Consider the following 15118-nt stretch of genomic DNA (forward strand, 5'->3'; position numbering starts at 1 on the left):
TACAAACAGATTTCCGAGCCTTGATCTTTGATTTGAAAGGAAATCAAATAGGCTTATTTGTTAGAGGCAAATTGGTATCATAAGTCTTCACTGAGGTTGAAGCAACTCTTAGGTTGTAATGGACGTCGGCTAAGGGATTAAATTGAGTAGAACCTTGCGAGGTTCAAGAGACGTAAGGAGCACGACTATAACTGAATCGCTTTGAGGGTGGATTCGGTCTCAACTACATTCCAGTCCAAAGTCTAATAATAGGCTAGTGTCTGTCGCGTCTTAATACAGTTTGGTGTTCAAATATGGATGAGGTCCCGGGGTTTTTCTACAGTTGCGGTTTCCTCGTTAACAAAACTTCTGGTGTCTTGTGTTTTTCTTTTTACGTATTATATTATTTATCATTATAATAGGATCTACGCAAGTAGTACGTATTCGATCTCAGTAGATACAACCATCTGATTGTGATCGATTACGAGATTTATTCTTGTAGAATTCGTATTTTAAAAGATAGACAACAAGTTAATTACTTGGCAGAATTCTAACTAGATTATTTGGATACGATTATATTGATCTTGGATATTGATTTTCGAAATCGTCCAAGTACTCTTTTTAACAGTCAGGGTCACGGATTCCTTAGTCTAGATTACTGATTGAGAAGAGATATAGATATAAATTCTATATACATATTGTCAAGGATCATTAAGTTAGTCTACTTGCAATTGTATTAGGTTTTGTCTATACAGGTTGCCGAACGAAAAAGTTGGTGGTATATTTGGTATCCCGCGTTTTCAGACGCGTGTAGGTATCATAAATCCATTGGACACGTACACCACCTAGAAGTTAAATGCAATTCTTGTAGTTTGTCTTTACCATCATATATTATTTAGGAACATATTCAATATATAATTATTAAAGAATACATTTTTATTTATCTTTGAGCTAAATTCACTAGGAGAAATTGTCAGTAGAAGAAAAAAATGGAAAAAAATAAAAACAAAGACAAAAGAGGGAGATAAATTCACTATGAGAAATTATCAGTAGAAGAAAAAAATGGAGAAAAAAATAAAGACAAAGATAAAAGAGGGAGATGAAGCTTTATCCTCATGAAGACAAAAAAAAAAATAGTTAGAAAATATATGTCGACGAGATCATTTAAAGTGTTTCATCCGAAAATTTAATCAGAAGCAGTATATTCTATGTTTTGGTTTATTATTTTTTACTCAGAACCACCCAAAACTGGCGGAGAACATCCGAGGAGGGTGAATTTGATGTCACTTTATTTGAAATATTTTTTATCATCATGTTCTCACATACTAGCAATGATGAAAATGTTGGATAGTCATCATATTTATTATCTTGTGCATATACATGGCTAACCTACCAAATCTATTAGTATATAACTAGTTGTCATGGATAATTCTCAGAGGATATCCATATATTGTCTGTTTCTTATTCTTTATGAATAAATCTCATCTTCCTCAACATTACCACCAGGACTAGTAGTAGAGCGTGTTGCACGTTTGGGATTTTCTTAGAGAACTCAAAGTTTGGGGATTTTTTACAGGTTACCAAATCAGGGCGTGATTTAGAATTTTAGATTATACGAACATAATTTATAATTTAACGTGATAACTTGGATTTAGATATGCAGTCAAAGGCTGCACATATTTTTTTCAGTCTTTTTGGTTAGATTTTGGGTTCTAAGCTGGTAATTTGGCATAAACCAACCCTAAATTTGGTTATTATTTTCAAAAATACTTATTAACAAGGTAAACCATTACAATTGTCTGCAATATAAATAAATATGACAAAATACTTTACTAACACTTATGTAATGTCACAAACTAACTTATATTAGAAGAAGAAGCTTTAAGCCCCCAATAATTTGGGGTTCTAGGCGACCGCTTAGACTGTTTTTTCATAAGACGGATCTGAGTAGCAGCACTCGGGATTTCATCAACAACTTTTGCTGCGATTTCCATGATAACATGGTTAACAACTCGAATACCTATTTTTTTCAAGAAAAAAAACTTTCAATATTGTTTACCTGGATGTGCTCTTCTGTATTCGCAATTTCGTATCTATGAGAATGCATCAGAGATAAGACGGTATTTACCAATTTATGAGGAATCAATTAGCTAGGATCTGCCACATGGCTCTCTTTACACTGGCTACCAGTATTACCCAGTTTCTTCATTACGTCAATTAATTATTGATGTCATCATTTGAAGCATCCTTATTTGTTAGTCCTCAATCTCAACATTGTCACTCGTATTAATATCACCATCAACCAGTCTTTTCTTCTCATTGTTAGTAGTTCTCGGGTGACCATTGACATCATTCTTTGCTCTTAAAATTATGAGAACATATTTTTGCTTTCTTGGATTTGCTGCTCTAGGAGTATTTGTAGCATCCTTCTCAATTAAAATAATGATATTCTTATAAAAAAAAATTACAATCACCTAAAGTCTTTTCAAATAACAATGCAATGCTTACAAAAGGAATACAAATTTTCATACATTAAAGGGATAAGGCAGCCTAACCATCTTTTTCGGCTTATATTTCCTCGTGCAAATTCTTAACCAACATCAAATAACATGCGAGTAATTTAATCAAATTGTATCATTAGAGCAGAGTCATCCACTTTCATGAGAGTGCCATCAATTGTTATAAAAAATGCTCAGTTTAACCCATAAGTGTTGGTATATCAAGTCTGTTGTCAAATTTAGATACCAAAACTATTTCTTGATTTAGCCTACTAAAGTCAGCATAGATCTAGATTAGAATATGCAGTAGAATCTTGATTAGGAACTTCCAAGTTACTCCCGAAGATTGAAGATCACACAAAGACATCATTTTGAAGAACTTCATCCACGGCTAGTAACGTAGATCGACATTCCTTTAAGATCTTTTCCCTTCTATTTATCTTTCGTAGCAAAGTCAAACATCTTTAATAATGAATCAATTTTAAAGAAAATTCTTCTGAAATTTTGTAATCCAGGATATGCTTGATTTATTAAACTCAAGGAACACGAGAAAAAAAATTCGTTAAGATATAGAAGTCAAAACTTTGATGCTCGCTAAGATTCGCAAAAGTATAATCTGGGTTAGTGAATCTAAAGCGTAATAAAGTTAAAAGTGATTTATTAAACTCAAGGAACACGAGAGAAAAAATTCGTTGAGATACAAAAGTCAAAAACTTTGATGCTCGCTAAGATTCGCATACTTATAATCTGAGTTAATGAATCTAAAGCGTAAGAAAGTTAAAAGTGACTACTTTTCTGATAAAGAGTTCACAAACCTAATAAAGGTGATTTCTTATGTATAATTTTTGTGTCTTGAATTCGTGAACCCAATGTATCAGGATTTTCATGTATACTCTTTTACATCTTGAGTTTGAAAACCTAACTTAGTAAATTCGCGAACCCAAATTGGCGGAGTTCTCATATAAACTTATGTATACTTTGAGTTCTCAAACTCATATACTAGACTTGCAAACCTACTATAAGTGAAATTCTCTTGTATCCTTTTATTTCGCGTTGAGGTCACGAACTCAAATTTTCAGTTGGTAAAGCTAGTATATGGCTCGGTACCCAATAACTTGGGTTTGGGATCATTCATTCTTCTTTGGCTTCAAGGAAAATTTTCACACGCTTACAAATCAATATTCTTAGTTAACCTTTTCAACAAAGTTCTAGTTTTTTCCAAAAATTGATCTAACTTGATAACCATATCTCGGATCTTTTTTTCGACAATTGACACACTATGCGCGTATGTCTATTTTTTTGAAGTTATATTTGGAACTTCTCTTATAGAATTTACTCGCGACGCTAAACATGTCTACTACTTCAAAACACATCAACGTAAATAAAGTTTTAACTAAAGAAATATGTTCTTTATCTTAGAAAACAATAGGTACTTAACAGTTAAGAAATACCGTGGGTTGCAAGAAATCATAGCTTATATTTTAAGCAAGATATACTTGATTGATTACTATAAATTGGAGACATCTGTAACACATAAAACTCACTCCTTACCTGTTGTTCATCTAGTTAGAAATCTTTTCCTCCAGTGTCGAATTTTTTTAGAGAACTAAGGTAAGATTTTGAAATACTTCACTTGGGATTCGCGAAGCACGGGTTCACCTATCTTTTCAAGAGATTTTTCAAACATTCTTGATATGATTTGTTTATAATTCTTATTTATTTTAAAGGTCATTCTCTTCCGTTGTAAGGTTCTTCGAGAATTATTGATCAAATATGGATTTAATAGAAAACTTCAAACTCGATTAAGTAAACGGTTATCTATTAAAATCCAGTTTTGAGAGTTTTCCACAAGACTTCATCTTAGACAAAAATGTAGTTTGATATTAATGTGAATATATTTAGTATCTCTATAAGTTTTGAAGAGTATAAAGCCTAGTTTTTTAGATTTAGATTCATCAAAATTAGGGAAGCGATTTTCGTCACCTTAGTTCAAATAAAAAAAGAAAATCACCACGCGTCTTGTTTGAGGCAAGATAACTCTACTCTTCACGAAGGACTATTGAGAAAATTTTAGGCCTATAAAGGAGATCTGCTAGGGGAATCAAGTATGTAGATTCCTGCAAGGAAAAAGACGTAAATCATAGCTACAACATAGTAGCTTGGAGGGTTTATTTTGTTTCAATTATATTATGTGTCGAAGTTGTTATAATAGGCTAGTGTTTATGCGGCAACTTAATACAGTGTGTCTTCATACTAAACGAGGTCCCGAGGTTTTTATACTTAATTTGCAATTTTCCTTGTTAACAAAATTTCAAGTTTCTAACTTTTACTCTCTTTTTTCCGGTTTATTTTGATTTATCATTATGTCTAAAAGTATAACCAGGTATTATGTTAATTTTTTCATGTGATTAAGAAAATAATTTTGAGATTATCCAAGGATATTTATTGCTCGCGTTTATCTTCGGTTAAGTTTCACATAAGGAACGGTTTATAAGTTCTGGAAGAAAATTTTGGTGGTGTACTTGGTAGCATCCCTTTTCACTTGGTATCAGAGGAGACAAACACCGGAAAATACCTAACAATCTGTGTTTGTGATGATCCTATTAATTTTTTTTGCCTTTTTAACATGAGCAATTGATTTCGTCTCGATTACCTATATCGAACACTAGAAAACATTAACGATCGTCTAAAATCTTTTTTTCTCTGAGGGTATGAATGATAATATTACTCCCTTGGATATTTTGGATCAACTATCAACATTATTCAACTTGCTCTTTTGACATCTAATGAAAGCCTATAAATAAATAAATAAAAAAAATCCTGTTAATATTGACAAACTGATCAGACCTTCTTTACCTGATTTGAAGGTTACTCTGTTGAAGATGTAAACTTACATCACTCCAAAGGAGGAGCAAAATCCTAAGATTGTCTTTGAAAAACATAGATGACTCTGGAATTTTCGAAAAATCCTTAGGAATTACGAGGAAGGGATATCCATGGAAGATGGGCGTCTTATTATCATCAAGTATTTTGGATTCCCATTCAATACAAAGATGGGATGTGCAAAGAACCTATTACCAACAAACTGGAGAAGATAGTTCGGGAGTTTACAAATTTTTTATCTTTATGGTAAATTAGGTAATCTTGAGATGTCTTGTAACCTCAAACCGAGAATGTCTATTAGAAAAGGACAAAAAATATATGGTGTAGATGGATTACAATTTCACCAAGTAAAATACGGAACCGAATGATCCAAGTATATACAGAATTGAGTACGCGGGAATCATCACCGAACAAATACTAGGAATAACGTTTTGGCATAATAACAGAGTACACCACCAACTACTTTGCTTTTAACCTATATGGATACACCTTTATAATCTTTTTCATCCAGTAAAGATTAAACGGACTAGGTAACCTTGAATATCCTCTACGTTTCAACAAGGAATGGATTAAAGAAATCAATCAAGGTATGAATAACAGACAAGTGCAATTGCTTTTATTATAACTAGAATAAACAATTGTAATTGGAAATAAAGCAAAGGCATAACACATAAAGTTTTGTTAACAAGAAAAATTGTTTCACAGATAAATGTTGGAACTAACCACCGTCAAGATTTAATTTCATTGAATTTTATGAAAAAAGATTAGTGCACATTGAGTTTGATCACAAAATTTTTACCTTAATTGAAGATTGCCTCAAGGCTACCATAAGAAACTCGTTAACCGTAAATTAACGTTCCATACAACGGTGTTGATACTTATGTTTGTCCGTGTAAGGAGTAAAATAAGTTTGGGAGAGGAAGATCCGTCCACTCACCAGTTACATTATGCTTTCTACAATGCCTAAGTCGAACTGAAACCTCCTCTAAGATACACGACATTTGAAAATGAAAAATATTGAACGGTCATTACGATCGTATATTTTGTTTACGGTTTGGTTTCTAATCGTGGATTAAATTTTTCAATAAATATTTTATCCTTGCAAAATGCACCGTAAGTAATTATACTTCATATTTTTCCTAACCATAGGCGACTCTGGATTTTTTTCGGTTCAGAGTTTCCAACTCTAGTTACGCTCCGCTTCTTAACCGTAAATGATATTTAAGATTAGGAAAACTTAAAACTGCCAATCGTACATACTCTGTATGGTTAGGATCCAAGTTATATTTTTAGGAAAAATATATCAGTGACTTGAGTTCGAAACTTGCCAGTACCAGCAATTTTAACACTGTATTACAATGACATTGGGTCAATATGTTTGTTTTTCAAATAGATCAGACTCATCTTATCCAAAAATACGTGAATCAATGGCTTGTCCCATGAATCAGGAGCATTTTGTTGTATAACTAAAACAGGCTCAAGCTGGCGATTTGGTGTGAGTCAGGTAGTGAAAAAACAAATGGTCTGATATCTGACTTGTATCGAGTCAAAATTTGATTCAAATCTAGACGTTTAGTTAACACTAATTAATCAAGGACATTCTATCCATCAATAAAATTAATAAGAAAAGGGGTTTTTAAGATTACTTTTGATGACTAGATTTTATCATCTTTGAGTCTCAAAACTAAAATAGATTTCTAATTTTGACATGTATTTGTATACTGCCCAAAGCCCAAGCCTAAAGAAGAAAAAAAGAAGAAAAAGGCACAGCAACTGGGATATATTTAAGAAGAATTTAAAATTTGACCCCAACATTTGAGGCTGCAGGCAAACGGCCTAGGTGGTCTACTCCGGCTTTGTTGATATCCTCTTGGAAACACTACCAGGTTAAAGAGCTCTTTGATTGTTGAAGTTTTGCGTTGTAGGATATTTCCATCTCTTCCTGCAGCAACAAATCCACCATTAAGAAAGTGAGATGCATAAAGTAACTAAAGCAATGAAAGCACCTAAACAGACATGCAGCTCACAAAATTTTTTTTAATTGCCATTGAGCAATTAATAGTATTAACTAATTGGAGAACGGCCATGTAATCCTCCAAATGCAAATATGTTCACTTATGACCAAACCCACCCACCTTCAGTGCTAACTTAAAAATTAACTCATTATTTGTGAGGAGAGTTTACCCCAACTCTCCCAACTACAAGACATGCAACCAGCTTTCACTCACTTTAAAAACAAGTCGAATTCAGTCCAAAGCAGTAAGCTACAATATGACCCTGATCATGGTTGCAACTCTATGATCATGATGTGTTCCCCTGTGATACTATTGATAACACATTATCCCTGAAGATACCATACTCCGTCTTAGAAAATACCAAGTCACCAAATGTTGGTCGACGACTGACCTTACATTCTAATCTCCTACTATCAGATAGCTCTCACTGAAAATAAACTACTTGATGGAATGACTCTGACCAAGGCATATGGTCCTAAATAAACATATATGATGTTTCCATCAATACTTTCATCCATCTGAATGTTCCACCATACTGTTTCGATTTGGCTATCTAGTACCATGGAGTATGTATTGAGCTAACACGGGCCTTTCAGAGATTAAATGACAACCATACAGTTTAGTTTACCACAGCTCTAGTTTCCCAATAAATAAGACTGGTCATGAAGATAAAGATAACATAATTAAAAGAAAGACCTTGCAAGATTTCAATAACGGATCCAGGAATAATCTGAAAACTGTGAGTGATTTATCCAGTGAGGTTCTGCCAGATTCTGCAATTGCCAACAGCAAAACCAATCAACAGATTATTACCATTCCCACCAATAGCAAACATCTAAATGAGATTAGCAATTAACATAATGAGTTACTGTTTGAACTGTTAGGAATAGGCAGAAACGAAAATCAAAGTGCCATTCCGGTATACTAACAAAAGAATAAAAAATGAATCCCAAATGACACTATCACTCACCATTCATATCTTTAAGAAGATGTAATTAACAAAAATATCATCTTAATGACCTTAAAAATGGAGATAGCTAATAAGTAATAAGCTTATTCTAGTTCAATGCAGGCTCCTGTTATTGCATACAACAGAGTAATAATAGAATGGTTACCAAATTTCTTGCCTTCTCCATTTTCAAGATCCGGGGTGTCCAGTTCTTTTTTAAGCTGCAGGTAGCAAAAACCAAGGTTAGGAAATTTTACTTTATTAACACAACAATCATTACCACAAGAAGAGAAGTCAATAGTTGAATCTAATCCATGTAACAAGGACACCGCACTTTCTGGTTTTGTCTGTGTAGCTAACAGAGACTGTTTAGGACACTACCCATTATTAGATGTGCTTATTGTGTTTACTTGTGCATGTATATGAAAAAGTTTAATATAATTTAATACGGTGCATGAGTTTCTAGTCTACTTGAGCAAACAATAACCCAAAACTATGCACATAGGTGTCACTGTCCACATTTCATATTTTTCTAACTCATTGTGTCCACGTAAACACACATACCAAAAGTCCTCTATCACTGTCACACTGACACAGATTTTGGGTGATTATATGGTTTTCAGTTTGCCTGTATCACTTTGAGAGAACTTTAAGTGGGGTTCAGAAACTACACTTGTAGTCTTAACAAAAGAAATTGTGAACGATTTTTTCTTTCTTGTATGTTCTATATGCTCTCTGTGTGGTTTAATATGAGCACAAACAGCTTTTAGTCAGTAAAATGACCTTTTCAGGTGACTGAAGATCTAAACAGAGTCACTTGGTAACATTTTTCATGCTAAATGACCACTAAGAGAATTGTTCTCGGATAAATATAGTATACTTTTCATTTTTTTTCCAACGTCAAAATTATGCTTTCACCTATCCTTTACACCAAAAACATTATTTCAATGAGAGCCAGGTTTGTAAAAGCACTCAGACAGCAAACATGTACATGCAATGAGAGAATATCGATGAGTTTGGTATCTAGAGAGAAATAAGAAAACATACTCCAGATGCAACTCTAACATTCATTTTATCGATGAGTTCTAATGGTGCTCCCAAAATCACCAAAGCTCACTCAAGCTTTTACGAGTTAGGCATAAAAAGACGTATGCCGGGACAGTACTAGTGATTTGTGCTATTTAGGCTTAAGTATGAACCAATGATTTAGGTTCATTCTGGTTGTGTGCTCTGGTTCACATACTTTCACAGCTTAGCGATTCTATTTCATTGTCAACATACACATTTTTCTATGGTGTAGCACAGATGTATGCAGCAAGCATTACAACCTTAATTACTTGGATATCCTAAGCACTAAATTGTAAAAATAAATACTTCCGTGCTTACCGAAGAAAGTGTGGGTACTGCCATAGGATCGAATTCCTCGCAATGTTTAGGATCAATTGGAACACATACACGTCCTGTTAAACAGCAAGATTTTACTATTGATAAATTTGAACCATATAGAATAATGAGAAAAATGCTATAGTCTAGTAAAAGCATATAAGAGGAAGACAATTATTTCACCATATATATCCACTCTTTTGCCTGGTCCCAATGATACACCAGATGACCTATTACTAGCTTCTTTTGCCTCACTAAAGTAAGGAGTAGTAGAAATGTAAATAATTTCAAGAAGTATTGACTATTAACCTACATTAGCTAGTGAGCATTCCTTTCTCAACTTCTTCATATCACCCACAAATTCTACGTTATTTTTCTTTAAAAAAAAATAATATGCCGATGCTTTTGTTTTGAATACATGGGGAACAAAAACCTATCTGTTTGTTTGAGCTGTGGATAGATACTGCAGTAGGACATGCCAGTTGCCATCTGGGAAGAGGGTAAGGAGGCTTAGCAAATAGATCACTTGAGGCAGAGATTAGACCACCTAAGCTGTACCAATAAAATTATTGAGTAGCAGTAGCACCTTAAAATCACTGGATGCTAAATTTTCACACGCTTTGACCAAGTGTAGTCATCTCTAGTCCTACTTAGACAATAATCTTTGCCACCATCTCTTTCTTGTTTTTTTACTGGAGCACAGCCTAGTGCCCTATTTTCTGATGGCCCTTTTCTTAAAGGCTATGGAACTTAGTTATGGTAACAAATAATATTAACGTTCCCAACCGGCTATTGTGAAAGTTTAGCCTTAAGAAGGACAAGCTGATTCAACTCAAAAGGTTTTTCAGTAAACCCCTTAGAACTAATCTACAGTTCATGATACTTTATCTAACCTGTTTTGGGGTGCACGCAGAATGGTGCCTTCAGCAAATGATTTGTAAGTTTTGTAACCTGGAGATGAAACCAAATTAAAAGTCACGAACAGAATGAGAATAGGTCTATAAATAGAAGGAAAATGTAAAGTTCCGCACCCCCATGTCAAGCCTTGGGTAGGTATAAGAGAAAATTATTTCTTCGATACACCTACGAAGCCACTGCACATTTAACACGACAAATGATCAAGAAAATGTGATTGTAAGTGCATCATAAAATGAAAACCATTTTAAGTAGAAACACCTTTTTATTTACGGGTCGGTACCTTCTGCTTGCCTGACTGCAGATGACTTTTTAATTTCTCCCACCGGACACGATTGATATCTTCTTTGGAGTTTGAGGACCGATGATGGTTTCCCAGCCATTCACCTCGAAGCTTAGCTGTAATAGCTGCAAGGATATCAAAATTGTTATACAAGCGTCTAAGATTTGCAGCTTAAGAAGATCCGATTAAAAAAGACTTGGAAAAGACCAACAGGTGTAGCTAAGAGATAGTTTAGTTCAATACATTCATCAGGAATCATTTCAAGAATCTTCTCAAATTTCTCCTCTGTTTCAAGTAGACTCTGTCCACAAAGCAAATCCTCTTCAAAGAAGGGTCTCAGTACTTGTTGATATGACCTTCTGCAGAATATGGAACTACTTGGTAAAACTTGAAAAGGAATTGAGAGATTGGAAAATATCCAAAAGAAAACCTGTACTTACACCAAAGAAGGATGTAGAGCGGGTCCTCCTAAGAAAACTTTCTTACGGCTATTTTCGTTTCCCTGAATGAAAGATTAAGTTAGGAAGATCCCATGAGATTGATCAGATTCTAAGAGAGATTTTTGCATACAATAATTTAGCCCTATACCACCTTATATACGTGAAAATAGTCTGCAATAGCTGCTCTCTGTGCGTTGTTTAACCTGCAGGGATGAATAGTATATATAAACCTTTTGAATAAAGGCGAAGTTTGTATACTATTCAATACTTAAATTAAATTTACACCACCTTCTTGCCCGTGCGTCGCAAACCCAACAATGAACACCACGCCGACCACTATATACCCAAAGAATGTGAGTAAAGCCAAAATCCTCTGAAACACAGATGTAAGTAAAAAAAAGAGTATAAGGTGTTCATTTCACTTTACATATAATTCAACGAAGAAGTATGACATATGAGATTAGAGGAAGAAAAATAAGTGATCCTATTCAGTTACTCAATGACTAAATTAGGTTTCAAATTATGATCAAGGGATTCTGCGTTATACACGGACACAATGGCCAGAAATCACAGACTTGAAGAACCTTAACTTTAGTAGCTTGATACTTACATGTAATATGATGCATGCACAGAGTTTAGTGAATACACATGCATCAGTAGCGATACCACAATAACAAAATCATATAGGGGGCCAGACAGCATTAACTTCAGAACTGGTAGTAGGATAACTTCTATCCACAAAACATATTGCCGATTAAATGGAATAGCTAACACTGATTAGGTAGCACAACAAAACCTTTCAAAGGATCCAAGTAACAGACAGGTATTCATTTTATCCTACGTGTACCACAATGTGCTAAAGAAAGTGTTGTGTATCTCCAATGGCAAACTTACAGAAAGGAAAAGAAGAAGTAAGTTTTCCCATTTCCCAGAGTAAAAGAAAAACTATACACTAAGGCAGCACATGAAGTAGAAAGTTTCAATTAGCTTAAAATGCTTATCAGCTGGAAAGTTCCACTTGTATGAGAAACATACAGCTGCCAAAAAAATGATTAGACTGGATGGTTGTGCCCATCCAATTAGATGACTTTCTCAATTAGGGTACTCAAGAAATAGGACCCGTAAGATAGGGACTTTAAACCCACGAGTTCAAGTCTCCTGTTCATGCAACAACACTGAGCATGGGGCTGCTCTTCTAGGATCTTAAATATAGTAAATAATTAAGTTAGCAAAGCACTGTGCAGCAACTCCTACCTCTGAGTGCAGAATCAATCACTTTAATAGCAATTGTCATTAATGGCCAGCACTTTTGGCAAATATTAGCACCCGAGCAGCAATATCGAACATCGTCATAATCTGACATATCCTGCGATGAAATGCAGTTTAAACATTCAAGGCAGTGAATCTAAATAGTGTCTATTTAGAAACAAAGAAGCTCAGCAGCTTACAATATCAAAAACTAACTCCTTCTCCACCGGAGTGAATGCGTTCTCGCCAGCATACGCATTACGCTTAGCAGGCTGTAGAAAAATTTTAAGTTAAAGGCAACAACAATCTTCCAAGATACTTTCACAAGTTAATTGCTCAAAAAATAAAACACAAACAGTTTTTATTTTCAGTGTTGGAAGGAATTCTGTTTCTCTAATAGAAACTAGTCCACAAAGAAGACTAATAAGCCTACAACCAGACAGCTCACAGCTGCATACATATAAAGAGGCCCTATAGTCACTAGGTACATTTCTCCAGACCAAGCTTTGGGCATTATGTTTGCCAGTTATAAGTGAAGTTCAAAGTACTCGCTTTACATGTTAAAATTTATGAGAAGGAAATGAAACCATACGTCTACACTGTATACAGCACCGATATCAATTTTAAATGGGCACTTGCTTTTGATGGAGTTTTCCATCTGAGCAGCACTGTTGAACGATTGATAACGCAAATATACGTCGTTTCCCAAGATGAATGAGAATTCTCTTCGTCCAAAGTAAGATAAGTCACAAGCTGGATGCTTCCGATCTAAACCCATAAATACATTAAAAACAAAAACAAAAACCAAATTAAAATGAAGAAGCACTTGAATAGGAGTATATTAAAATGCCACAAGTAGTCTATCAAGATTTCCAATACCATTCCCGTAAGACATCCATTTATAGATATCAGCATAAGGAAAAAGCCTCCCTGTAACAACAAATGACAAGAAAGTAAATATTGTCAATAAGGGGTCAAGGGAAGAAAAAAACACAAATATGAGACAAACCCTAAACTAACAAGAGACCTAATTAGAAAGAAAGGCTTTACAGAAAAAGAATTACCATAATAAAATTTCAGCTGCTCGGGATCAAATTCTTCTTGGACGCACTGCATTAGCGGAAATCCTTGTTGTTCCCTTTCGTCAATCATCATATCATCTCTATCATTATCAATTTCTTCTTTCGTCATTTTCTGGAGTTCAAGATAACCCTAAATCAGTAAAGAACGATTCCAAACTAACCCAAACCCTTCTTTTTTCACAAATTTACATACAATCGAAATTTAAGAAATTCGAATTAAAAGAAAACCCTAACATAATTGAATGGAATTTTAAAGTAATAAATTTCTTTAAAGAAATGATATAAACATTTTCCAGAAACAAATCGTAGAGACAAAAATAAAAATGGAGAGAAACTCACCAGTTTAACAGTGATGGTTACGACTTATTAGCTGATCTTGTTGTGCGTTTGTGCCTCGTTAAATTTTATGGTGTTCTTAGAGAGATAATGGCGGGAAAGATATATACGGACCCAAAATTCGGCGGGAAACTTATAAGAGTCGGTAGATTTATTTTTTTTATTTTTTTTTATTCTTTTTTTGAAGCATGCATTCATTAAAGATTAGGTTACAATTTGACGTGGGTATGTCGTACCCACATAGTCCTGGAAAATAACTTGACTAATACAAATTGAGATTGTCTGGTCCCAAGTTTTTATTGAAAGATTTCTCATTTGACTTCCGTCGGTAGATTTTTTAATATTATAGTTGTATAATTATTTATTTTTTTGGTATTAAAAGAAAAAAAAAAAAGAAAAAAGCTAGGTTGGGTTATTCCTAGAATAACCGTCGAAACGTGTTTGTCTTGTTTATATTTTAAGTTTGGATAGGGATAACATAACCTTCCTTGGTTTTCGTAGACTAAAAAAGCAAGGTTTTATTCCTCCAAATATTTATGATACCGATATCCTAACCTGAAATAGTTATTTTGCCTTTAAAATAGGTAATTATCCTTTAAAAAATCACTTAACCCATTTTCACGTTTATTATTTAATTTTACTACATTTTCTTTAAAAACTTATTTTATAATAAAATTAATAATGGGTAAATGAACTGTTTAATAGTAAAATTAATTCTTGAACAAACAAAATATAATATACACCCAAAGGGATCTGATGGAAAAACAAACAATATCTTTGCTAAATTGTTTTATAATAATCCTAAGTAAGTAAGATGAAACTCTAACTCAGTTAAGTTTTATGTTGTCAAAGGTGCCAAACACGGCCTAAATGATTTGCTGCATTCCAGAGAGTAGGAATTTCATGAGCAGTTCATTTAGCTTGGACTTGGACGGTGTTGGAGAATATATTAGTTGATAGAGCCCAGTAACTCATAGCCTGTTTGGATAGCACATTAGAAATAGCTTTTCGGCTTCTAAAAGTCGAAAAGTCAGAAATCGAGTTGGCTGTTAAATTTTAAAACGACTTTTAGAAATTGAGAAGTTAACTTCTTGTGAAGCAAAATAG

At 33.9% G+C, this 15118-nt stretch overlaps 1 protein-coding gene across 2 annotated transcripts; it reads right to left on the minus strand.

The window, feature by feature from the left end:
- Positions 1-6977: 6977 nt before the first annotated feature.
- LOC113322953 (DNA primase small subunit-like) lies at positions 6978-14153 on the minus strand. Of its 2 annotated transcripts, none has more exons than XM_026571159.1 (17): positions 14015-14153; positions 13658-13787; positions 13473-13523; positions 13186-13361; positions 12794-12865; positions 12600-12711; positions 11634-11718; positions 11497-11548; positions 11346-11407; positions 11149-11264; positions 10906-11030; positions 10739-10801; positions 10601-10658; positions 9711-9784; positions 8503-8545; positions 8072-8148; positions 6978-7302 (listed from the first exon to the last, which is right to left on the minus strand). In XM_026571159.1, the coding sequence occupies exons 2-17, from the start codon at positions 13782-13784 to the stop codon at positions 7240-7242; spliced, it is 1356 nt and encodes a 451-aa protein (XP_026426944.1). In that variant the 5' UTR covers positions 13785-13787; positions 14015-14153; the 3' UTR covers positions 6978-7239. The 2 variants fall into 2 exon arrangements, with proteins under 2 accessions (XP_026426944.1, XP_026426943.1); XM_026571158.1 differs by having other exon boundaries at positions 8491-8545.
- Between the last annotated feature and the right edge of the window lie 965 nt (positions 14154-15118).

Source organism: Papaver somniferum, chromosome 11 (assembly GCF_003573695.1).
Source record: "Papaver somniferum cultivar HN1 chromosome 11, ASM357369v1, whole genome shotgun sequence".
In the NCBI taxonomy this organism is placed as follows: Eukaryota; Viridiplantae; Streptophyta; class Magnoliopsida; order Ranunculales; family Papaveraceae; genus Papaver; species Papaver somniferum.